At 38.7% G+C, this 27873-nt stretch overlaps 1 protein-coding gene across 2 annotated transcripts in view; it reads right to left on the bottom strand.

The window, feature by feature from the left end:
- SAMD12 (sterile alpha motif domain containing 12) overlaps positions 1-27873 on the bottom strand; it is a 169280-nt gene that overhangs the window by 114326 nt on the left and 27081 nt on the right. For both annotated transcript variants that reach the window (XM_029959267.1, XM_018077356.2), the window contains exon 3: positions 9547-9676. In XM_029959267.1, the coding sequence (XP_029815127.1) occupies positions 9547-9676 (130 nt within the window). The remainder of the gene's footprint in view (positions 1-9546; positions 9677-27873) is intronic.

Genomic DNA, 27873 nt, shown 5'->3' with positions numbered 1-27873 from the left:
ACTAAGAGTAAATCCCCATATCATGAATAGCACACGCTGGCAAGTAATAAGCTGAAATAAAAAGAATCAGCTCTAGCTGCTCGCTGATATCACAAACGCACACCCACTACGCAGTAAATTAATTCACTTTTTTGAAGTGAAGAACTGTAAGGTCCTCTAACAACTCCTCCACCTAATCACTCCAGTTTTCCTCATCTAAGTTTTCCTTACCTACAACTGAGCCATAAAATTGACTTCATAGCTGCAGAGCAAAGGTGACAAATACTCCTTTCCCATCAATAGCACAAGTAACCCGAAAGGAGACCCTGCAATATCTCCTATTTTTTTCCTGGTTCCCACCAGAGTGGGATCCAGAACTTCTGAAGTGCTGCAGGAAAGCCTGACTTGATGGGAAATGAGAGCTCAGCAGTACTAACCATCAGTTTAACCAAGCTGGAAAAGTAAGTTCCAGACTCCAGAGATACAGCAGAAGTTTTAAAACAGCAACCCAGAATGCAACCTAATGAGACTTCAATCAGGGCACAACACTTGGAACCAACACAATTCATGAGAAGCCCTAAATATTCAATGGTCAGTTCTAAACTAAGGACCTTGTCCTTTGAGTGGAAGGATTTCAGACCATTATCCACTATACTGAAGTCATGGCTAGGCTTCGCGAACGAAGATTTGGGATACTGAAGTAGTTTAGCAGTATTAATCAAGTGGGGAAATAAAAAAAAAGGAAATAAAGAAGGGCCATCAGGGTTAACAACACTGCATTCTGTGGCTTCAGGCTACTTCTTGAAGGTCTTCAAAGTAACAACAAGGTGCTTCACCTTTACCCTTTCTGGATAAAGGGATCCCATAACCTAGTGATTGATCAAGGAACATGGTAAAGTAATAATGTAATCACTAACAGTTAGTGATGGATCCAAAAATGCATAGAAAGAGAACATTCTAAGAAATAAAATGAGAGGGTAGAACTTCGATATTGGGCAAAATGTTAGAATTTTAATAATAAAGTAATCAAACCCCCTATAAAGCAGCTAAAGAAAAAATAGTTGATAAAAAGCATGCTTTGTCAAGATCATGCGAAGGGTCACAAAAGAAAAGGTAGACAAAGAAAAAGGTGAACATAAAAGGGGTGTTTTCATAAAGTCTTCTCTTGGCTATACTAAGTCCATTAAATTCATCTGTTTGGAGGCATCCTTTGCCTCTCTGCTGATTACTTCAGCAGTTTACTCTCTTACCCTTGGTTTTAGAAATTCCACTTAAGCTGGATGCCTGAATCACCTAAGATAGATGGGTAAGCACCCAAAGATTAAATCAGTAGCTCATAAGGTTTTTGGCTCTGTCAGTGGATCACAATCAGTGTTCAGTACTTCTTGCACATACACTGTGCAGCCTTATCAGCAAACTAGGAAATATCATGAAGCTTTACAATATGGACTGAGAATTCCTGAAATAGGCTTTGCTAAGACATTTGATACAGTTTTCCCTATTTTACCCTAATTCACATTTTTAGATCCCTTCCGAGTAAGAAACAGAAACTGATTTTGAAACTGGCTGCCATGGTGAGAGGTTCTGGCGGTGCATTTTACACGATATTGATGTGAATCAGAGTTCTGTAGAGAATAGAGTGGATCAGGTTTACGAAAACTGTACAACAAAGATCTTTCCAAGTGGAATGGTAAAACATGATATGATCTCTAGTTAGGAAAAATTAGTAAAATAAATAGAACAAGATTAAATTAAAAATGAAAAAAACCTTGTGTTAGAGGGAAGGAATAATCCAATTATCATTGCATGTATAATTATGCAACATTATTTCCCCAACAACTGGTAGCACATGAGCAGTAAGTACTGAGAAGCAAATAAACACTGCTTCAAATGAAGTGCAGTATACCTCTTTCTTCTGTCCCCTTAATACTCATACTGTAAGAGTACAGAATTCATCTAAGCTAAGTTGACAGGGAATTTCAAATTTGAAGCTAAAGGACAGGAATTATATTTTTCAGTTCAAAGATGATTTGAATTCTGTGCTCTACATCAGGGAGGAGTAACAGCTATAGCAAACCTGGCTACCGTGGCTCTTACTGAATTCTTATATAGTAACAGATGAAGGAAAAAGAGGCAGCTAGAGTGCAATTCACTTTTGAGTATGCTGTAGAGCAATTTTTTACTGAGACCATGAGATCTTCCCAGGTAGTTAAGAGTGGAGAGAGCCTCCTAAGGAAAAGCAACCAGACCCAAAAAATATACAACAAGACAGAAAATGGTGTAAAACATTCATCAGCTACTTGCACAGCAGATCTCACAGCTGATAATGAAGCAGGAGAGTGGAAGCTTCATTCTGAATTTAGTAGATATAGAATTTAGTATGTCATTGGCAAGCAAGGCTAAAAATGCCTCGTCCATTCTCAATTTCCCTTTCCTATCAAACAGAACAGATGATATTATCACTTCTTCCACATGGGATTTTATGTAACAAATAATAGTATCAAACACTCCCCGCTGGTTTGTGCACAGAGAATAAAATAGCTCCATTTCATTACTAATTGATAAACTCCACAGATTAGTTTTCACAGAAAAGACAATTGATCAGAAAATAATCAACTATGTTAATACTTAAATTACAACTCCCACAAAGTGTTTGAGTGCCTCATTGTCCCCTTCTCAACTGCAGATGAGTCTTCCTGGTCAAACCAGATCTCTCATGAGCCATTATAGTCTTGTGTCCTGTTGTGGAATTTTGCTACATGTTACATGAGCTACAATCTGATCACAAAGCAAAACCCAGAAACCATTGCTGAGACATAAGAGAAGATTACTTTCATACAAAATTTTCTGTATCAGTAGGAGGCTGAATAATGAAAAGATTTCCGCTTTTCCAACTTCTTTCAATTCTCCACTTTATAAACACAGGGTTACATTAATATATTTCTGATATTATTTTCCATGCAAAAAGAACAGTTGCTACATATTATGCAAACAGGAGCCTTATCCCAGCACCTATCACTCTTTGATGTGTTCTACATGTTAAAAATTTGAGAGCAGCCAAGTATGAAACAAGGAAAACTCTTTAGTCCCTTACATTTTCCAACATGAGCATCACAGTTCCACAAAGAATGCTGCAAATAGGTCTGACCTTATCCAGGCAGCAGAATAAAAGCTCTCTCCAGGGTGAAGCAGTGATTTTATTTTATTTTTTAAACTGCAGATGGATGTAGTCAGGATTGATCTGACAGCCCACCAACCAACATTGCTATTAAGACCTCACAGAAGGAGCATGGAAAAGTGGCATAAATAAGGACTGAGGGTAAGGCTGGCTTAAGCTTTGCACCACAGAGAAGGGAAGGGCTTCACAGAGATGGCTGGAGATGGAAGTTGCTTCTGCTATCCACTATCAGATGAACACTGCTTGGCAGAGGGCATCTATTGTGCTGAAGAACACTGTCACATGCAAAACAAGGAAAATAATGAATACTTTATTGGAAATTACCTCATTTTGGACACAATGAATGTGCTTTCTGAGATATATGACAGTGCTGAAGAATGTTCAAAACTTGCTACAGGTTTGGGACCAATCAAAGAAAAACATGCTAAGCAAAAGTTTAACAATGCTTTAAAGGAGGCTTAAGTACTTCCTACAACACCCTGACCTGACCCAGGACCTTCTTTGCTTGGTACCAGTCCTACACTTGACCATAAAGACTGCTCTACCAATAACAGCCTAGAGGGTAGGTTGTGACCTGTTTTTAAGGGACAATAAAACGATGTTCAATAAAATAATCTAAGAAAAGGTGCCAGTTTGTGTAGTCTTTACTGTAACTACAGTAGGATTTGTGAGAAGACTCTTGTGGGACAGGTGTTAGGTAACAGAACACCTACAGAGGCCACTTTGTAGAACACCACATTTTGCTTCTTGCATCAGTCCTCACATTAGGTGTATTATATCACTGGCACAAGAGATATTTTGGATCAATATGATATGCATTAATAATGGAAGGAAGAAAGACAACAATAGTGGAATCACTTGCCAAGGGAAGGATCAGGAAGTGACCAGAACTTGTTCCAAATTAAATAGACTGTTAACGAGAAGTCTCAGCTGCCTCAAGAGACACCTTTTATATACATATCACAATGCATTTGACAACACTGGAATCTTTATCTCTGTTGTACTGAGAGCAAAACATATGGCAAAGGCTGAACACAATCAAGAGGTCATAACACAGTGAATAAACCCATCTGGTTTTGGTCACCCTTCCTGTCCCAGAGCTAGGAGTGACATCTAAGCCTCCTGTGCTCCACTGCACACCTTTTATCCCCAAGTCACTGCACTGGTTGCACCACAAAACTCATCTGAGTTCCAAGAAACAAAGGGCAGAATTAAATTATATATGTTCTGAAAATTTTATTAAAAGAAACCCCAAACTTTCTCTGTATGAAGTGAGTAACGTTTAGACCCCAAGGATTCCGTGTGCTTCCAAAGAATGCCAGAGTAACCTGAAACAGAGCCATGATGTCTCCAAATTCCAGTGTAGTATCTTAAACCATAAGACCATCCCTTCACCAACATGCTAAATAACTTGAGCATTTTATCTGATATGATAAACTCTAACATCTACAAAGATATTACTTAAGTGAAAAAATTAATCAATTGAGATTTTAAAAGCATGATTTTATATAAATTTCATAAAAATATGTCAATAAAGCTGATTTAATGCAAGCATCTTTAGAGGTCATAGAATTATAGCCAGATTTTAAGACTATTTGCAGCAGGTTTTCTGTAGGAGTTCATATTTCACTTTCTGAGCTGCTGTTTGGTATTTAATGGTTATTCAGAAGTTCTGGGCCCTTCTAAAACTAAAATGAGGTTTTCTTGAGTCCTGTTCCTTTCCTCCTTAAAAGTTTAATTTAAAAAGGTTTGAGTCTTTTCAAGTACCTCCTATCAAATTCTTTCAATTGGACCAAGGTACCTCTTGGGTATTACTCTGACAGAATGAGGTTTGTTTAATGATCATAGCATTAAAACCTCATGCTCTGAAGACATGCAGTACATCGGGGAACATGGTGTAGAAATAAAAGGTGAAGCAGGGTTTCCTTCCTTCCTCCCTCCTTTTCTCCTTCCCCCCCTTTCTTTCCTTTCTTCCCTTCCCTTTCCTCCCTTCCAATAGACATCCATAAGCCATTCCTTGGACATCATCTTTATTACTTTGTCAATGGACCATTTGCCTCAAAATGGTTATTCTTTGGTCGTTCTATGCCCAGTCTTGTTTCTGTTAATTGTGAGACATTGCAAAAATCTTCATTTGTTCCAATGGTGCAGAATAAGACCATTAAAGAACAACCCATCTCTCTAGAACTCCCCAGTCATTTAAAAGTATTGCTGCCCAGCAAATTCAAAGCCACGAATGCAAACAAAGTGAGCTCCTTTTTTCAGGTTTATCCCCTGGAACTCATCAGTATAAAATCAGTGTGAAACTTGGCAAATCAGTGCAACTTTTTATTTCTCCTCCTACTGGTGTAAACTCCAACACCAGCTGTAGAGCTTCCAGTGACATGGCCCTACCATGACATTGCCTTCTTGGTTGTACAGGCCACTGTCATCTTCGTTCCTCCCTTTTCACAGTCTTATTTTTCCCATCACTGCTAATTCCTATCAAATGCCCTTAGATCTCACTCAGTATTACTCCCTCAAATTATTTTGGTTCTTTCTCTGGGTCCAACACCATGAAGAGTACTTCTGACCTGTTGCTGAATAAGTCAACCAAATGTTCTACTCCCTGAATCCAAGCATGGTATATGCTTGGATACATAAGAAATCTGCCCATTTCTTATTAGATCTTTCCATATTTAATTATGCCTAACTGGCTGCAAAATGCATTTCACTGGTTCTGAGGTACTCAGTAAGTACTTAGCAAATCATAGGACCATGGAAGAATTTAGATGGGAAGGGACCACAGAAGAATATAGATGGGAAAGGATCCCAGCAGATTTCTGGCCCAACCGCCTTCCTAAAACAAGGTCAGCTATGAGATCAGATCAGGTTTCTCAAGGTTTTATCTAGCTAGGGCTTGAAACCTTCCCAGGACAGAAACTGAGCAACCTGTTCCAATGCTCGACTGTTCTCATGGGGAAAAAGTTTCTCTGATGTTCAAGCTCAGCCTCTTGTTTCAGCTCAAGTCTGGTGTCTCTCACACATCACTGTGAAGGGTCAGGTTTCATGTTTTTGACAACCTTGTCCTACACACTGGGGGCTGCTGCCAGTCCCCCCACCCCACCCTGGCAAGCTGCCTCTTCCCCAGACTGAACAAGCCCAGCTCCCTCATAGAATCATAGAATCAGCCGGGTTGGAAAAGACCTCTGAGATCATCAAGTCCAACCCTTGATCCAACACTGCCGTGGTTACTAGACCATGGCACTAAGTGCCACATCCAGTCTCATCTTAAAAACCTCCAGGGACGGAGAATCCATCACTTCCCTGGGCAGCCCATTCCAATGTCTGATTTCTCTTTCTGTAAAAAACTTCTTCCTAATATCTAACCTAAACCTCCCCTGGCACAGCTTAAGACCATGCCCTCTTGTCTTACTGATAGTTGCCTCAATGGTCACAGGGCAAGTGCTCCAGCCCTGAGCATCTTGTTGGCCCTCACCTTAACTTGCACTGGAGATCCAAGGACTGTAGTCTAAAAAGTGCAGAGTAAAAGGGAATAATGACTGTGCTGGATCAGGTTACTATGTTCCTGTTAATAGTGCCTATGATTCTGTCAGCATTCTTTGCTGCCAAGGCACAACACTGGTTCATTTCATCTTCCTCACTATCAAGACCACGGGTCCTTTTCACCAAAGCCGCTTCCCCACTCTCAGCCCCAGGCTGAGTGGGGTGCAAGAGGCTCAGCCTTCCCAGCTGCAGAACTTTGCAATTGTCTTTGTTGAATTTCATAAGGTTCTTCCAGCCTGTGTCTGGTCCCTATGCCTAAACGTCTATGGATGGTCCCTACTCTTGAGTCTATAGACTGTTACCTCCAACTTGCTGTCATCTGCAAATCTGATGAGAGTATGCTCTGTCCCATGACATCCTCAAGATCACTGTTAATATGAAGATTTTTTTTCTTACTAGGTAAGTTTCAAGATGAAGCATTTTTTTTCTTACATATCTGAAGCTGTTCTTTGTCAGAAATAAAAGGTACAAAATTTCTGCAAAGAAAAGGTCATTTTGGGTTGCATTTTTGTCCCCATCTCAATAAACTGTAATCAGCAACTAATAGTCTCAAGTAAATGCCACATTTTTCAACACTTATGGTTAACAATTGTTAGATATGTTTGCCCAAGATTATTTTCCTGGCTTATGACCATGTGTTAGATTTTATCTTCAAATAAAGTTTAAATCTCCTTTTCATAAGAACTTTCTTCAAGTTCTTTTCCATCCTATTTTCCATCCTATTTTTCTGTATCAAAATAGCTTGTAAAGTCATATTAATTCCTGAGAAATTTTCAAAAGTCACATTATTTTTCTGTAGCCATATCTGGGAACAGTTACACTATCTTGGCTTCATCTTCATATTAGTTTCCATGCTCCTTTCTGAGCTACAAATCCACTGTTCTGTACCTTTATTAGAGTTCAAATAATCAGAGTCATGGGGACCAACAGCACTGGAAAGATCGTCCTGAGTTAATGATTTCAGTCATAATACTATCACAATATACTTTTATAAAATCTATACAAATATCAATCATGTTTCTTATTTGGTAGTTGCTGAACTGAAGTTATTTTTTTCCTGCAGATTTACTTTCTAAGACTCATACAGATATTTTCCTTTTTCCTCTTTTGTCTAAAGTAAGAAAGATTGATCTCAATTCTTTTTCACAGAAGTCTATAAAGTTCAAAGTTTTGCACATCTGCAAGGAAACTACAAGGTTTCCATCTATGTTTAAGTTGAAATGAAAACAACTTCTCCCTTAATTCTAGAAACAGATAACATGATAGTAAAACTATTAGAAAATATTTTAAAATAGCTTAAATTTCTTCTGGTAGTGCTCTGGATGCAGTCAGCTCTGTACACATGGGTGGAGACACAGACTACATTCCTACAGACTGCATTCAGCAGATGGTGACTGAGAGGAAATAGGCACAATGGTTATGTAGTAAATCTCAACACTTACCAAACCAGTACAAACCAGCTCTCACATGTAAGTGTGTATAGGTACTCATGGCTACATAGTAAACAAATATTGGCAGTTTAGTTTGCCATGTTTGCAATCATTCATATGTTATCAGAAAGAAAATAGCAACAGGAATCAAGGTAAAATTTGAAACACCACAAGTACACATATACGAACAGATACTGACTGAAACACACAATGTTAACAATGCATTAGTGTTAAGACTGAAATTTTATGTAAAACTCAATTCTCTGCTTAACATTAAATGTCTGAATTCCAATTCCAAGTTCGGTATACTACCACTTCAGAGAACAAATTAGTGTACCACATTAAGTTTTTTACAGATTAATTACTGTCTGGTATATGAGTAAAAGTCCTATTTAACTCCCAAGTTATATTTGCTAAACTGATGTCTGTTCAAAGTGGTCAGCTAAAAGACAACTACAGCACACTGAGTAGGAGTTGACAAGTCAAGCAGATCAACAAAATCAATATTAACTTCTAAAGAAAATAGGAAAATAAAGTACAACTATGCTTTTAATATATTCTTTTAACAAAAGACACCAAGTTTTGAAGGTTTGGAGGTCCTGCATGTATTTGGGGGCAAACCATGATAGAACAAACAAATATTTTTTAGACTAGACAAGGAAAGTTTGTGCAACTGGGAAACACTCTATCCAGAGAAGGAAAGGCTGTGAGAAAGAATGGTTGGTTGTACTCGAGCCACATTTGGGACAGGAATCAGTTTTGTTTGCTGGAAATAATAGTTTAGATTGATACTAGGAAATACCAATTTTAAAGGTCATAAAATATTGGAATAGAGAGATGCAAAAATCGCCTCCATTGCAAGTTTTCCAGAACAAAGTTAGACAAACATCTGCCAGAAATGAACTTGCTGTATTGATCCTACTTCAGGCCTAGGGAGGGGCGCAGTTGGGCTTGCTTCCCATCCTACGTGTTAAGGACTCTAAGGTTAATTTTTATTTCTTTTTAAAGGGAGGAGGGGACACAAAAAAGAGTATGAAATCAAGGTGAAACACCTCAATGAAAAAGAAAATTTACATAAATTACATTTTTCCCCATAGGATGTTTCTTAATGTTTGGGTTTGGAGGTTTTTTATTTATTTGGAATGAACAGGGTGGGGCCTTTACCTGCATACAAACTGACTTCTTTCCTTCTTATATTGACCCTGAGTAATGTGAAACTTATGTTTTAGAGAGATGGGGAAATCACCACATCCTAAGAAAGCTGGAATATTCCCCCTACTCCAAACCTTGCAACTCTCTAGTCATCCAATCAACAAAAAGCCCTCAGTGCACAGTCACAGTCTATTAAAAGCAAAGTAAAACAATTTGCCACATTTTAAGTAAGTAAAATATTTCTGATAGTGCATACTTTACCAGTTATGTCATGCTGTTTGAATGACTCACTGTAGATTTGATACTGATTAGGGCAATGTTTCTTCAGCCATTTGCAGACATCCTGCTGGGTCCATAATGCCACAGGCTTGGTCAGCTTCACAGTCCCGGACTAGAAATACAGAATGAAGAGTAGAAATTATGTTTAGTCTGCACACAAGGTTCAGAAATATTTATCTGTGACATCCATATACAATATTAAAATAATAAATACAAGACAGCAGTTGCTCTGACTGGCAGATATTTAATAATCACCAGCACGTTACACAAGACCCAGTTATTCAAATACATCACGCAGGAATCATACACAGTGAAAGGTCCTTAAAGATTATTTTGCATTGCATACATGTTCCTGCATCACAGAAACATAATGCACCTTGTCTTACTTGAACTACAGTTTAAAGAGTGACCAAGTGACAACAGTTGAAGGGCAATAGATACACACTTTGAAGCCTTCAAACTCACAAGAGGGATGTCCATTTGTGTCCCAACTTGGATATAACCATGGAAGACCAGAAATATCCTCAGGTCACGCATGGTCCTCAGCTACAATTAGGAAAGACCTTGCAACAAAGACCTTTAGTGCAAACAAGCCTAAAGACGGGTTCTGCCTGGGAAAAGGCCAATGGAGATAGAGCTGGGGATATTGGTTCATAGTGAGCATTTCAGCTGACATAGTTTGAGTGATGTTTACAAGCAGTTATAGTTTTTCTGCTTTCTCTTTACCTTTAACTCCTACTATCACCTTTATATGAAATAAATATGACTCCTGCTTAAAACAGTTGCTCCTTTATAATAAATAATAATCTTAAAAAGAATTCTGTAGAATACTTTCCTGAAAATTCAGTTTTATAATAGATGAAGAGTTTATATATAAACATTCATAAATTGATTACATTATTATATGTACAAAGTCACATTTAATTTAATCAAACAATTCACCTTTGCACATACACTTTTTTTAACCCTACAAGAATGCTGAGTTCTAAGCAATCTGAACTGCAGGGACTTAAAACCTCTTGTTAAAGGAGGCAAAACAACAAAAAAAGAAAATATATTCTAAGTGATTTAATCTTTTTTTTGCAACACAGCCTGCCTAGGAGACTAAGAAAATCTTAAACAGATGGGTGGTTATTACCAACAATAAATGTTTAACACTGGACATTGCTGATGTAAGTGGGTGTGAACATTAATGTATTCATTTACTTCATTATTTTGTCAAGGAACCGACTCCAGGGAATAAAATCAAAGTGTCTCTGTTTCCATGCTATGCATGCAGAATACTGTCCTCCAGCTCCCTAGTGGTGTAGAAGGTTCAAGAAAAGTTTTACTATGCAAATTTGAGGTGAAGAGGAATGTCATCTCAACCCATCTTCTCTATTAGGACTCATGGCAGATTCCTCCAATATTGCCAGCCAGGGTTTATCCCCACATTTACACGGATGTGCTCTGTCAGACAGACCTTTTCGAAGTTGCTTTGAAATTTTTCATTACTGGAAGCCCTAAGGACCAAAGCAGTTTTAAGCCAGTGCTTTGTATGTCCTATCAAGTCCATAAAGTACGTCATGCAAAGATACTAAGTTTAGGGCCAGGGAATATGGCAGGCCTAAAAATCCAGCAGGAAAACGTGTCTTGAATTTCTCATGTCCAATTGTCCGTATGTCTTTTATATTGCCTATGTAGAAGTTAGATAAACAGCAGGAAAATTATGGTTGAATATATAACACAATGCACATCCCCTAGCTCAGTGTTTCTGATGAATTTATTTCTTCAAATAAAAAAAAAAACTAACAGGCATCATCCACATTTAGAGGTATCACAGTAATGCAAAAAAACACTCCAAATAATCATTCTCATCTTGTGCTGCCACCCACTAACATAGAGCAGGCAGAAGCTTGACAGACCTGGCATCCACAGAAAAAGAACCTTCCAGAGGTGTTGAGGGTGTACTATAACTAGGACAGCCCTTGCTCTACCTCTGCCCTTTCTGAGAAGCTCATCAGTCTTCCACACATACAGGAACCCCCATAGGTCTGGAGAAGGGGCAACCTCTGTAGGGAGAGCAAGTGCCCTGTAACTCCTCCAAGCACCTCACGCAACTTGGAAGATCAAAGGCCCCTCTTTGAACTTCTCTGGCCTGCTTGTTAGTGCCATTTGAGCCAGAGAAGAAACTGAATTTCAATGAAGAGCCCAGTCTTATGGTATCAGTTAGCTGATTTTTATTGCATGCATATATAAATGTGTGTCCTTCACAAATACATCAAAGGAATAAACAAGTAAAAATAGCCATATAATGCTAACAGTCTCTCTGATTTCATAGAAATCCCTGAACAACAGGGTCAAGACTTAAATGTCTATCTTTATATGAGGTACTGCTTAAAGATATTTCTTGAGCATTGGAATTTCTGAAGACTAGAGAAAAGTCTGTCAGCCCTTGAAAAATAAATTGTTAATGGGCCTTTCTTGTACATCATAAAAATACTTAAATGACAAATATTTGTATACAAATATGTATAACTAGCTATAGATTTGCAAGCTATTTATTCCGAGCTGAAAGTACACAAGCAGTGCCAATGTTTGTTTTAACTGAGAGGCTGCTCTTTTCAGTTCAGCAACTATTGTCCTCTTAAAAGGTATAAGCACCATCATGTTAAATAGCTGAAGAACAAGTTTATCAACAATTACAGTACAAATTTAACACACCCCTCTATGGCCATGGAACTGAAATATGGTTTCAAATGTAGCTTTTATGCTGTGCAATATACACTGCACTGCAAACATACATGCTGACTTCTTACCACCCAGCGTTCAGAATTATGATAGAAACATGTTGCACTTAAGCTTATAAATGCAGTCCAAAGAGTACATTTTTACATTGACACCATCAAATATTAGGTTTGATTTTCTAATTCATAAGGACTTAATGAGCTAGAGAAATACATGTGTTTATAAGCAATGGTTCCAAAAACAAAATCCCAGTAAACCAAGGAAAATTACCCTTACCATAAACACACCTACTAAATGAGTCCTCTGCCATTAACTATATGTAAACTACCTAGACAGGTGGAAAACACACTATGTTTTTCTTTATTTCTGTTTTTCAGCTCAGTCAAACAATAGGCCTAAACTGATTAAAACAAAATAATACATCAAAAATTGTCTTTAGACTCGCCTTCCCTTCCATTTTCCTGGCATAAACACATCATAAGACCACCTTTGCTGGCAACCCTTTAATAGTTTTAATCCTGCCAAACACTATGCCAACTCATGTGCAAGATACAGATCTAATGAGAATAAGTCTTCAGTATTCTCATCTTTTCTTGTATATTTGAAGGAAACCCTGTTTCTTCAGGATTTTGTGACAAACTCTTCAAAATTGCTGACCCCAGTTTTTATTATGTGTATCTGAAAGTATAAAAATGACACCCAAGAAGAACAAAAAACTACTATATTTACTTCTATGACAAAATTTCACACTCTCCTTGTTCCATGGTGCAGAGAAGACAGTATTTAAAAGCATCAACCCAAAAATAAATAAATAAATAAATCGAAACTACAGCCTGTGCATTACAAGAGAGTGTATTTCAGTGTTTAGAAGAGCATTAGCAACCAAGCCCTGCTATTCCTAAGCAATGACGCACAAGTTATCTCTTCAGCCTTTCAGGTGCAGTTTACGAAGCCTGCCAGTTTTGAAGGTCAATCTATTCACCAGAATTTCTTTGTTTTTATTTATCATATTTTACTCCAGAAAGAAAGAAAGGCTTCTGTATTACTGAGTGACAAAGGGTTCAACCTCATTATTAAAACTATTTTACATACTATGAGACAAGTTATTTAAAAGAGCTTCTCTAACTGTAACATTTTGTGTATTTACAAGCGTGGTCAGATTACAAAATCCAGAGATTGTGGAGATTAGGGTCCTCAGTCAAACAGGGCTGCAGGTCTGCTAGAAGAAGGCTGCCTCATACAATTTGTAACATTCAGTTTGCCAGCATACTGATTCTGACATATAAGCAAAGTCAATGAATATTTGCATTCAAATTTACCCAAAGTCAGACCTTCCAGTTTCTGTATGAAACAGACGGATAAAAGAGGCACTGCTGAAAGCATTAAGGCAGATTCTGCTCCCACATACATCTTGAGACACTCTGCTCTGGAGTTTCCAGTTTAACTAGAAAAAGACAAAGCAGAACCAATTTTGTTGCAGCGGTGTTGGGCAAAGGACTGTCATGGTTTAACCCCAGCTGGCAAGTAAATACCACACAGCTGCTCATTCACTCCCTCCCCCGGTGGGATGGGGAGGAGAATTAGGAAAAAAGTTAAACTCCTGATAAGAGATAAGAACAGTTTAATAAGTGAAACACAGTAAATATAATAAAGCTAATGATAATAGTATCAATAAAAATAATAATTGTAATTAAAAGGAAGAGGAGAAAGAGAGAGAAAGAAACCCCCAGTACAACAAGTGATGCCCAAAACAATTGCTCACCACCTGCTCACCAGTGCTCATCCCATCCCTGATCAGCCCCTTCCAGCCAACACCCACCCTAGTTTTTGTACTGAACATGACATCCTACAGTATGGAATATTCCTTTGGCCAGTTCGGGTCAGCTCTCCTGCCTATGCTCCCTCCAAGCTTCTGGTGCAGCTCCTCAGAGACAGAGCATGAGACACTTAAAAGTCCTTGACTTGGGGTAAGCACAGCTTCACAACAACCAAAATACCAGTTTGTGACCAACATTATTTTCGTATTAAATCCAAATCACAGCACTGTATCAGCTACTAAGAAGAAAACTAAGTCTATTCCAGCAAAAATCAGGACAGGACACAAACAAGGCAAGGCTGCAAGGAAAAGCACCATCATATATTAGACCAACAGTGTGGGTTCTGCCTGCTGCGTTTCAGACACAGAAATCTTCGTACAGAGTAGATGTGGGTACAACTGATTAATTTTGAACCATTATGTTAAATCAGTCAGGCACTTCGAGGGAAAAGGGGACTGAGAGCTGCAAGGGGAGGTATGAGAAGAACAAAGGAAGGAAGCAGTAAGGTTGTTGCCACCTAGCAGGGATAGGGAGAGCAAGATGAGTGGCTGTCACCCTGAGAATAATAGAGTCAGCTGGGGCAGGAAACATTAGAATGTGTCAGAAAACCATTTATGTGTGTGTGACCAGAGAGACTGGAAGGAATAAAATGAGATTGTTTCACGCATGAAGTTGAGAAGGAAATATTTGTTAAATCAAAACATAATGTCTTCTACAAGCAAAGTATAAAGGGCCAATGATATATTTAAAAACTAGAAAAATAAAATTTTATGTGTATCCAATACAGATACATAAAGCAGGGAACTTAAACTACACAGTTCCAAGAGCCATCTAAATTATTATCAAATTTTTCAGGCTGCTCTGGAAGCAAGACTAACAGCATCATCTTCATCGTTTTATGCCAAGAAGCAGCTGGAACAGGAATTTCAAAATTTCAAAGAATTTCAAAAACATGATTTTTTTAAAACATGCTTGGGTTATATTTCTAAAGCTGAGAAAATAAGAATATTTTTCATATATTCCAAATTACTTCTCCAACATTAAAGTGACTATACAGAACTCAGAATCAACTGGCTAACATAAATGCTGGCTTTGAGTTCTGGAAAGAAGAGAAGAACCAGGCTTGTAAATGTGTTATCTTAAAATATTGAAAAACCTGGAAAGGACATATTTTGGTTTAGAAATACACTTTCTCAGGTAGTCAAATAGTTTATACTTACAGATTTTTGCAGTAAAGACAAATGAAAATTACAGTAATAAGCAGACACGCCATAAAAAACCTGAAACCTCTGTTGTATTGGGTTCCCATCTGTGATGCTGAGAATTGTAATACTAAGAAGAGATGAAAGTGACAAACCAAAGGAAACGTGTTTATTAAAAAAAAAAAAAAAAAAACTAAGGGAAATACTGTAGGATTTTATGTTGATAAAATAACTCTTTTATGTTGATAAGAGATTAAACGTTTAAAACTTTAATTGGATCAGAAATTCAAACAGTCCATTCTAATTTATTACTTAAGTCACTGTGAAAAACAAAAATTCAGCATGGTAAATATAATTTAAAAAAATCATTGCAATTTAGTTAAAAGCACACTTTAAAGGCCAGCTTTCCCCCAACTTTGATTTAGTCCAGACATAAACCCTAATGCCACCCAGAAAGGACTAAAAGAGAGACACTACGGTAGTTATCATGCAAATCATACACCTATGACTCATCAGCCCTCAATGTCCACTTTAAATGAAGCCTGTAGAGACATGGGAGACCTAACAAAACTCCCAAATTGTGCTGGTGTGGTCAGCTTGCACCCTGCATTCCCTGAGTTGCAAGCTTGTGTCTCACATTTGCAGTCCAAACTTACTTGTTCCACATGGCAAGATGCAAAAAGCAACTTGTTGGCATAACCTGTTACCTCCTGAGCATAGCAAAGAGCACGAGCAAGACTTGGAGGCTCTGCAGCTCCCAGGGCACTCACATCCACGCAGCCTGACACTCAGAGCGTTGCCACCAGAGCTGGTGCTGGAAGCAGCACAGAGCCCACAATCCCAGTCCTTCCCTCGTCTCTCCCATACATGCCGTCCTACATGTGGTTTGGTCCGCTGGCACATTGTGCTGCCTCATATCAGGGTCCACACACAGGATCCCACAAAAGACAAGATCAGTTACAAGTACACACAAGAGGGTATTATTTGCCACCACTGGTCAGCAGAAGGATCGGAGCTATAATGCCTTCTGGTTTATCTAAATCCACATTCTAAGAATATATTGGGTTTTTAAGAGAAGCAACTTGGTGCAGCCAGCTCACTGTCTCTTGCAGGAGCACAAATGAAAAGGTACCCAAGGATCCGGGAGAACCACATCCTCAATGACTCCAAGTTTATTCAAACACCCTTGAAGTCCCAGGAGAGAAACTGGATCCACAGAGATATCACTGCCCCCCTCAATTCAGTCACTGCACAGATGGGGACAGACTTCTGACATTGTGGGGGAGAGAAGAGAGTTAGAGAAGGAGATGAGGACACCTGAGCAGCACCAGCTCAGGGCTCCAAGCACTAGGTGAACAGGATCAGGAAAGGGAAAGACTGGAGACTGGCAAGGAAGTCATGGAAGGTACAAAAGAAGTGGAAAAGGTCCTGTAAAGTAGATTTTCTACTCCTATCCTTCCACTTCCTGGAGGAAAGGCAGAGGAACAAATGCTGCTTCTACAAGAGCCTCCCTCCTATGGTAGCAGGAGCACTCCACAGCCTCCCATCTCTCACTAACAGTTTCCTCCTTTTCACACTGCCAAGGCCCCAGTCAGTCAGTGGCTGCTCTTTGTTGCCTCCAATGCACTGCTATAAATGGCTGACCCTGCCAAGACAATGCTCTGACAGTGTTTAAAGACAGTTCTGCATAGGCAGAAACTTCTACCCCAGGGTCTCAAATCAGTGTAGCACCACCACTTGCTTAAAGACTGGTGAAAAAGAGGGAGGTTTTACCTGGCTTTCAAGCAACTCTGGGATTGACCCAATCCAGTACCTTCTGTACTAGCGCCACAAAGAGGTGTACTGCAGACAGGCTGCAAAGGGGAGGTGGGGGGATAGGAGAAACAAATTATGAAATATAATGAGGCTGTCACAAGTATAAGCATCAAGAGGAAAGGATAAAGTTGTCCAAAAAGATATCACTGAGCATTGTCCTAATCAGGATAAAGACAGTATCAAAACACTAATAAGGTGACATGTTTCCCATGAGAGTACTCTCTTTCAATGAGATATCCCACTCTGAAAGCAAGAATCATGACTGGCAGAGGTCGATGTTGATATAAATGGCAGTGGTACTATGAGTAAACTGTGAAGAACTGAAGTGTCAGAATGAGAAAGGAGAAGACAGAGCATTCCTCAGCATTGTCAAGAATCCTGCCTGACATCATTCTAATTGCTATCAAAAATCATGAAAGCCACAACTGGAATAGACAGGCCAACAATAAAATCACAAATAGGGCCAGGAGTACCATCAATTTTAGGTTTTGACAGCCAAATCCAAATCAAAGAGTGTAATCTTTTAAAATTCACTTCATCTAAAAAACCTGCATTTTTAATCTTGCCAAACTAAAGATCCATTTCACTCACCGCAAAAGACTCCTTCCAGTCCAAAAATTAAATATGTGCTTTTGGATATTTGCCAAGAAAATGCAGAGAGGGAGAGTTGCTCTGTCGGAGTGAGGGTTCCTACTTCGCAAGATATGTCAGTTGTTTGATACTTCATTGATGTAGCTCTGATTCCCCTTCTCTACCTGAGACAATTCAAACCTGTCCAAGTCTGGCTCACTATCTTATATCACAGACTACAGTTGTCACAAGTAAACACAAATCCTCCTGGTTTTCGAAACAGAAGCTTACTCTGTATCCTGTATAGATCTGGAGAATAATTTCAGTTCACACAGCAGGTGCCCTGTGCAGCTATGAAGAGAAAAGGTTCCTTCTTGAACTTCTCTAGCCTGCTTCTTACTGCTACTCAGGCAAAGAAGAAATAGAATGAATTTTAATTAACAGTGCTGGATTAATAGCAACTTACAACAAGTAATTAACTACACTTTACTACTAGCACGTTTACTGCACTTAACCATCCATCTCAGTAAAAATAAAAATTCAAGACATTCACCTTCGACATGGTACACATAACTTGCAGGTTAGCTCATCTTTTATCCTGTCTCAAGGACTAAGTACTACACCCAGTATGAAGAAGATTTATGGCATAAGTCTTCATCACAGAATACTCTGTTCAGACTGGTAGCAGCCACAAGAGAGTGCCCCATCTTGGAGAAAGCTATAAGTTCAAATCCATTCAGGTACATACCAGAAAGCAAACAGGAATATGTAATAACTAAAACAGTGATGAAACGTAGCTCCCTGTTTCCCAGTAGTTTCTCCTGAACTCAGAAATTCTGTCAGAGCAACTGAAATTGCAATTTGAGAGTTCGGTATTTGTAAAAAATATTTTCTCCACATCTAGATTAAAATAAAAACTAAAAAAATAACCCAAAACCTACCTGTAGTATAAAATCAACAATTACAAATGAGTCTCCATTCCCATTTTTGCTTTTTTTTTTTTTTTAAACCAATCCTGGCACCTCTGCAAGTTACGTCTTAGGCAGTTACATCTACAGTTGAACTAAATTGAGACTGCTTATCAGGAATTCCATTAATATAAATACAAAGCAGGTATATAAGTAGGTGCACTGATTTTCTTGGAATTTCTCACGTACTTATTTAAAAAAGGTCATGTAGAAGAATTTATTACCTAAAATACAGTTTGTAGCAGTAACAGAATCCAATAGCCAAACTAGACTGGAAAAATGCAACTGAGGTTGCAGAGAGCAGTACCATTTCTAGAGATTTTACGTAATGCTAGAAGCAACACAAATGTTTCTAAACATTCAGGATATTCTAATAAAAAGACTGTTCAAATACAGGCTAAGCCTGACCTCAGAAAGATGTACCTATGAGTGTCAGTAGGGGTTATGTGATTTTTCTGTGATATGTTTTTTAAAGAAATACACATCTATGGCACAGTATGGCTTTTGCTGAGGCAGTGTACCTTTCTCTTGCCATTAATGATACTGATAGATTTTTTTTTTTTTATTCTTGGTATTTACTGATGGAGTTACCCTGACATAGTAAATCTGTCCAGCACAGACCACACCTCAGTCCTTCCATTTTTAATTACAGTATTCTGCCGAGAAGATACTCAACATGTCACAACCTCGGGTTTGAGTACTCCCTGTGTATTTTTTAATAGCTGCTGTGTGTCAAGAGGTGAAAGGTACAGTCCATTTTTTCATCTTAAAGACACAGACAGTGAAGCAGTTCTATATGATAAGAGCTATAAAAGAAGCTGTTACTTGAGCATTAGCAAGTAGTGAGGTTAATTCCACCATTAGATCAACAACAGTACATTTGTAAAAGGAGAACATCTAACATCCTGAGAGGATCTTAATCCCTATTAAATAATGACAGGTTGCTTTCTTACAAGGTTTACTCCTTCCAAGTGAATCACATTTTTGGCACCTTTGTTTCCAGCAGATGTGCCAATTAAGAGGCTTGTAGTATAAGAAGTAGTATAACCTTTCCATGCCAACTTTCAGTCTTTATGGATAGGCTCATTCATATGCAGAAGGCAGGTGCAGCAGCCAAAGCATTTTATACCTTAACAGCAATCAAACTTTTCTAGATATCTTTGCCAGTCGACTCTTAACTATGTTCTCTTGAGCCAAGTGCATTTTGAGAACAACTTCATAGGCCAGACGTGTACATGAGTATGAGTAAGAAAAGGTCTCTGAGCCTCAGCTGACAGGTCAGCCCCTTGCTTCCCAAGAAGACATTGCTTCCACTTTCAGCAAAAGCAGGAGAAAAAAGGTAAATGTTAATAGAAGAGGCAGATTAGCCTAACCATCAGATTCATGCAATAGCACTGCAATGCCTGTATGCAGAAAGTCATAAGGTATTTCTCAAATAAATATCTAGACAGCAGATCCATTACTTTTCAAAACAAATAGGGCACTTTTGACGTCAATGTAATTTCTTGCTAATTACTTTTGAGAAACTAGTCTTTTCCCCTAATAATGGAATTCCTTTATTCAGTTATCATCCTTATGAAGTCCTATATTCATAAAAAGAACTTAAGCACTACAATGTCCAGTTATCCCCTTTCTTAGAGAAAGCAAAAAGGCCTCAAACTGAGATCCACAAAGGCCAGCCCCTCCTGCCTAGGAAGCAGCCCAAGCTAGCCAACAAGAAGATACAGAAAAAAACCACAGAGCACAAGTTTCATATTCATATCAAGGCCAGCCCAGGCCAGCAGGAGACATCTCTTCTCACTCATAGGAAGCATCTCTTCTTGTAGTACAGCAAATAAACTTGAAAGCAAAAAAAGGGTCAGAAGTTTGTCCTATAAAAGGAAACAGAAGGAGGTAACAGCAGCACTCTCTCTGATCAAAAACCTGGATTTGGAGCTATAAAGCACACACAGATGGGACTTGATTCAAGGGTAGGGGCAAGAGGGATGAGAGGGAGGAAATCTATGTCCTAGGTCAGGCCATTCATGACCTGATCATAGGACCTGATCCCATTCATAGGACCTTCCCAGGAATGTCCAGCAGGCACCACAGGGAGGCTAAGCAGGGCAAGAATGCCAGTGAAGATTTGCATCTTCACTTCCAAGTATCCCTAGAAAATACACCCCAATTACAGCCCAGAATGTCCCAGTAACATCTTCCTATGAGATGTGAGAATGCAGAAATGTGGCATTCAGGCTTTCAATAAAAATATTACGCCCACCTGGCCTAAATACAAGGAACTTGGGTCATAAGATGAATGTGAGAGAAGGGCTGAGAGAAGGTAAAGTAAGCATAGTGAGGAATGATATTTATCTGCTGTAATGTGTTGAGTGCATACAATATATATCCTTTCTGGAGAGAGATCTGTGAAGGGATAACTAAATCAATGTGCTGGGAAGATAAAATGGCCCTGAATAAGAACTAGAAATATTTTAATTAGATTTCTGGAAGGAACTCGGTTCCCTTCTCTTTCCTGGACCATTTGCTTGCAGTTGAAGATTACATGAAAAATTCACGCTAATCCTTCAGTTTCTGTTTGCAAAGACCAGTAGTGTCAGGCAGTGAACAGCAGGCAGTTCTCAAGATTCACTCCAGGGGCAAATTCATCTCACAAGCCAAAATTTAACTCTTGGTTAAGTAGCTGATGTTCCATAAGACCACGACATAAAACCACACATAACTTTAAGCATCTCAAATTCCCTGTTAGGTCTGCCATCCTGTTCTGCTGCCCAGATCAGGGCTTTTGGCTCAAGAGCAGCCTTTGGCACGTGATATTTTTACACAATTAACACATTTAACTTCTTTTCCTTCAGAGCTGGCATATTTTCTGAATAATAAAAAATGCAGACAGGTCCAGTAATACTCCAATCACATTAATAAGGAAATCATTTTTATGCAGCTTTTTATATCCATCCAACTACTGATGAATAAATGACTCCAGGTAAAACTCACAATTGCATTGATTCATTTAAGCCTTTCTAAGAAGCATTACATTTAGAAATAAGCTCATTCCTATCTATCCAGAAACAGCAGGTAAAACTACAAAGTTAATATGCAAAAGAAAATTTAAAAATCGCAAATGACTTGACAAATCTGCTTTGCAGTTTTATTTTAGACCACGTTATTGCAGTGCTTTAGAGGTCAATTGCCAAATTGAATTAGTCTGCTATATATTCTCCAATCCACAAAGTCTGTTCAAGGTTTTTATGCTGGAAGCTTCTGAATTTGTACAAAGTCAAAACAGTACACATACACAAGAAAAAGAAGTTGGTGAAAAAATTCCAGGATGGAAGATGTTTTCAAAGGAATCTACTCAACACTTTTTTCTTTCCTTTTTTTTTTTTTTGGCAGTCCCTCAAAAGCCTCTGTTTTCTAATGTCCCAGACATCAGAATTCAGCGAAATGAACTGTTAAAGAATGTTACCAGACCTTTTACATGAAAACACGGCCAAACACAGGCAGCATGAGTAATTATCTGATATAAAGAGCACCATCTACTGACAGGCAGCACTTTGACAGCCCCAGACAGTTTTGCAAGGTACTGCATGGGCCTTCCAGATAGTCTAGCTTTTAAGGAATTCAGTTTTCTCTTAGAGATGGGTAATACTTTTCACATTCTCTTTCTCACTTGCCCTGTCTCAGCTATGCCATTTAAGATGCTCTCCTGCTCATGGCTCACCAGACAGCCCAATTGCTCCAAGATGCAGTAGCACAGTTCCAGCAGTCAGCCCCTCCACCTTCCCATTTCTCTCGCACTTCACTTTGTGACTGAAGCTTCCCACATGGAGCTGCTCACCTCTTGTACAAATCTACTGTACCACCACCTTACAATTACAAATTAACATGTTACTATCAGCTGTTTATGAGGATATTTCTTAGTCAACAAGGATTTTTCACTGAAGTCAAACACTTTTGAACTGTCCCTAGATGAGAAACAATAACCTCCTTCAAGGCTTACTTCATATGATGAAATATCTTTGTGTTCTCATGGAGGAGATTACATGAAGGTGGAGGTTTCTTCCTCACTTTTACCCTGTTGCTGTTTTATTTCTTTGAACACAGTACTATAACCTTTTATTATTTTACTACACAAAATTATTAGCAGGTGCACATAAGAAAAGGCTGTTTCCTGACAGACAACAAAATATTATCAATATCCACAAATTCTCTTGGCTAGTACTATCAGAAATAACCTTTGCAGATGCTATATAACATCTTAATCACTTCTGAACCCAGGCATCACACACAATAGAGATGCACTGAACTACTCTGGCACATCGTTTGAAAGTACTTGCTAGCACTATCACAATTTCTTACTGTGCAAGGTTTGTGTTGCAACACAGTAAGAGTAAAAATTTTTTATATATATATACATGCTTCAAGAGGATAAAAATAGTAAATCAGAATAACTTTTCTAACAAATTGTTCAAAATTCACTGGTCTTACAGGCTTTCACTAACAATCATAAAAATCACACACGATAATTAGTCTCAAAAGTGAAGGCAGAGAAGAAAGATTCATGTATTCATGTATGCTTTGTGTTGCTTCACTGATTCAAACATCAGTAACACACCTAAGCTCATCACTTACATTTTTACATTTCATGGTGATTCCAAAGGTCACTGAAATTCAATTTACTGTTCTTACACAATAATCCTTGTCAATCTATTTAGACCAGGATTAAAAGAAAAACAAATGATAGGAGCTTTGCTAAGGGAGAGGTTTCAGTCAATCTGTTTATACATGTGGCAGATTAATACCCACTAATAAAATTATGAGAGGAACTTTAACTTGGGTAGGAAAGTTTCAAGTTCTGTCTTGTTTCATAGTCCTACTTGCTCATGTCAGCACAGCAGTTTTATTCTTCTGGTGTATTTGCATGCAGCAGCAACAATTTCCTGTTTTTACCTCCTTCTCAGAAAATTCTAAGATTTATAAATACAGTGGGATATTCAAACTGGTCCTAGAAATTATTCTTCCTTTGCACTGTATTTCATCCTCTGCAGTCAAATTCCCTTTTGCTGCACATACTCTGCTCCCTTGTCCGATCTCCATCATTCATCTACTATCCCTGCAGGCAGCCTACGCTTTCCTTGGCTTTTTCTTTTGATACTTTGAGCTCAATCATATATTGAAGGCTATGAGATGGATAATTTCACTGCTCCCCATTATATTGTTCAGATGATTGTATCACTGGACGCAAAGAGCTGCTACATTTCTCTGACCAAAAATTGTTCGTAACATTTCACTGTAAGATCATCCAATTCTCCTCTCTTATGCATTAGGACAAACCAAAGCATTTGGTAAAGCTTGGTTATTTACGTTACTACTCTTAGATTGATATCCCCTGTTCTTCCTCCTAATCTAATTTAGTCTCCCTCCAGCTCTATTCAGACTGCACTTCCACAGAGTTTTGTCTCAGCACAAAAGCAGCAAAGCAATACTCTCCTTAACTACTGCCAGCATGGCAAAGTGTTTAAAATAAGCCAAATTAACAAGGAAACACTGCCAAAGGGGACAGTTCTCACTAGTTGCTCTTGACCAACTAGTACAGAGTACTCTATCGCTAATGAAAGCCAGAATGAAATAATTCAGGTGGATGATAAATTGATCAAGTCAGAGCTGAGCTGTCAACTCAATAAAATTGAGAGCAGGTAGGGGCTGGGGACTGAAATGTGCTACTGCATTAACTGCAGTGCTCCATCATCAGCTCAGTTCAGCTAGGACACACTTCCAATTCCACTGCATCCTGTCTCCCCTCCAGCCTTGTAGAAGTCTTTGTAAGATCCTGATGGGAATCAGGTTTGTAAGACAAAAAAAAAAAAAAAAGGGGAGGAGGATGGTGACACAACAACAGATGAAAATCCACAAATCCAGAAAAAACCTCCTAACCATGGCAGAGGGATATGGGAGAAAGATGATTATAAACATGAAGAAAAGAGTTAAGTAAGAATTTCATCAACAATGACCCAGTTATATTTGTCATCCCTTTGCCATAGATAGAGAAGATACCTTAATTTTCAAGTTCAATTTCATCTGCTCAGTTTATTTTGTGTTTTTAGAATCACATTTTGCATAAAATCTTTTAGAACACAATAATAGCATGCACTCTTGGTGTGGGTTTTTTCCCTCCAAATGTCAGCCCTGCTCATTGTACAGTATTCTATTTGGAACCAAAAGCTAAGACAACTTCCTTCTCAATTATACTTCTTTTTGGCTTATATCAGCATTTTTGTGTCCTTTGGAACCTGGAAACGAGGGCAGGAAAGAAAAGGTCAACGGGGGAAAAAACCCAAAACAAACAAAAAATCCAACTAAAACCAAACAGAAGAGGTAGTATCTTATACTGTTGTCCTCCCAGCAAAAGGCAGAAGGCACAGTACGTACAATGGACACACACAACTAATTGAATTTCACCTGAATTTGACAGTTTAATTCAACATGCTAAACCCTGACCTGATCTGAGCATTTCATTTGGCACTGTTCTTTATTTTTTTTCTCCCCTTCAAAAATTCTTTAAAAATTAGCTCATTTCAATAATTTAGTATTTCAACAATTATTTCAACAGATAGTAAGGGAACATGAAACGACAGTTATGGAAAACAAAGTTGATAATTATTCAGGCAAAAAACTTTTCCAAAATAATCTGTTAGTATGGACAATTAACTACAGTTTGCAAGCCACAAAGTAGCCTTCCCTACAGAGAAAGAAAACCATGGTGACAGTTTAATAAGCATGAACCTTAACAAGCACTTCAGATTCTTCTTCGGCAGCCAACAATAAAGGTTTCAGGAAAGCTTAGTACGTGGAATAACAATCTCAGTTTTCCTCATCAACTTCACATATTACCACCTAATGCTGAAATGTTGACAATTATGCTATTTGGTTTTTAAAACAAACCTGAATTCCGACTTACTAAAAGATAAGTAAGTATGAGATAGCCTTATATCTGAATGAGAACACATGATTGTGATAGTTTTTATCTCCAGAAACAGTTTTTCTATTTAGTCAATAAAAAAATTGATTATTTAAAAATACATCTTCAAACCTATACACAAGCTTTATTTAGACAAAAGACTATATTTTCAGCATAGGTGTGCTGAAGTTCAGTCACATCTACCCTTTAATAATGAAAACACATTCACAAAATCTTTTGCAATCTAAAGCATACTGCTAAGATTGAAAGCAATCAGCCTTGAATGAAAGATGAATTAATAGCAGTTCTAAAACCATTAGGTACAGACTCTATCATCACGCTTTTGTTTAAAGCAAGGAAAAAAAGGCAAAAAAAGTAGAGGGTGTCTAGGTCAGCAAAGTCATCAGTAGTTGATGGATGCACTTATAGACATTAGAGAAAAAAGGAAAATTGGCAGAACATAATACCCACTTATGAGATTCTCTATGTTAAGAACCGAAAAAAGGTCTCAAGATATGCAGTAACTCTACCTTGTTCAGTGCTGAAGGTTTTCTATTTTTAGATATGCATGTCAAGGACACATTTAACCCTAGGAGTGCAGCTTGATGCGTCATCACAATATTAATTCCTAGACATTGGTAGAATTAGAAATATTCTTTCCATCAAGTACATCTTCTGACAACAGCCCCTACCAGTAATAACTACGATCTCTGGGTATGAAACTCAAAGGTTAGGGAGATGAAAGAATTGATGCTCCAGACCATGTTAGTGATTGCTAGCAGTTGTGTGAGCAGGAAATGCAATGTTCATGTTGGCAATAATGTCCAATATAACAGCTTCCTGTAACCCAAAATGGTGGCCTTGCTCCCCCTCCCCAGCAGCCCGGGCTCCACACTCCACCTGCTTCTAGTGTTGCAGCTTTTGAGGTTGCAAGAAGGGTCACACCTGTGAGCTGTTGAGGGACATAAGATGGGCATGGCTGCCTCAAATCCATGTTGAGCTTCTTCCACTGCACACTCACAGTCAGACTGATGGGAAACCCTAAGCAGATTCTGCTTGTTATTCAATCTGAAGCAGGTAGAGGTGGTGGGCTTTAGTAGCACTGCAGCATAGGGACCAGGACGAGCATCTCCCATTTCAGGCAACACTTTACAAAGGCTGAATATTACATCAGTCTTAACTGGTCAGTTACCTCTGACTCTAGAGAACTCTTTGCTCTCCGTAAGGGTGTAGATGAGGAGAAAAGATAGAGGCTCTAGGGAAGACTGAACTGGTGGGCAGAAGATGGCTATGTGTTGGTCTGCAGGGTCTCACAGGGAAGGCATAATGAAGATGGCAGTTGGAATACTCAGAGAATAGGAAACATCACAAGTTTCCACAAACAGAAGAAGAGCTAGTTCAAAAGCTTAAAATAAGTAAACAGCCTAAAAACAGAAAGTAATCTATTTTCTTGTCTTAAACTGTTGATTTGTTGACAGAATTGGATTCACATTCCATAATCTCTTAAACGGAGAGCTTTCATGCCACTATCACCAGCAGTATTTGTCTTTTCCAAGTGTTCAGTGCCAGTAGCTTGGGGTGCAGCTGCAGTGAGAGCTGCAGGTTGAGCTCTGGGCAGTGGGAGCCAGAGGCAAGAGGCTGAGAACTGGCACCGACCCTTGGCACAACGAAGGGCACAGGGACCTGTGGAACCCTCCAGGTGACCAGATACTCAGAGACACAGCAGGATCTGAGGACTCAACTGTCTCACACTTAGACTGTGAGGGTATAAAAGCCCAGGCATTCCTTTGTTCAGGATCCCTCCTTGTAGGCACCAGCTCAAGCTGTTAGTCTGTTACTGCACTATAATTAAGTTATTTTAAAGATCCAGACATCTGAGACTCTGTTATGGGAAACCTGGGGTCGAGCCCGTAAGAAAACCTTGTCTGACTGTGTGAGTGTGGTGAGTGTAGCTGCGAAAGGGCCTCAGTCTCAGCTCAGGTGGTGCAAGTGTGACTGACAGAGTGGGTCTGGGATGGTCAGACAGGAAAGTTTCCTTAACACAAGTGCCGAAGGCCTCAGCTCCGCATTAACACCTCCCAAATTCAAAGAAACATGTTGTTGTACTGCTTCCCCACTCCCTCTGCCCTCTCATTGCAAACTTGCAACACTTCTTTCAGTTTAAGAGTCTGTCACACTTGGACATCATTCTTTGTTTTGAACTAACTCTGCAAATGCCCAGAGCGATGAATGACAATATAAAAGCATCTCATCAA

The sequence above is a fragment of the Manacus vitellinus genome, unplaced genomic scaffold (genome assembly GCF_001715985.3).
Source record: "Manacus vitellinus isolate BGI_N305 unplaced genomic scaffold, ASM171598v3 scaffold_1_pilon, whole genome shotgun sequence".
Classification (NCBI taxonomy): Eukaryota; Metazoa; Chordata; class Aves; order Passeriformes; family Pipridae; genus Manacus; species Manacus vitellinus.
Note: the sequence above shows the minus strand (reverse complement) of the source record. Positions and strands in the feature narration are given on the sequence as shown.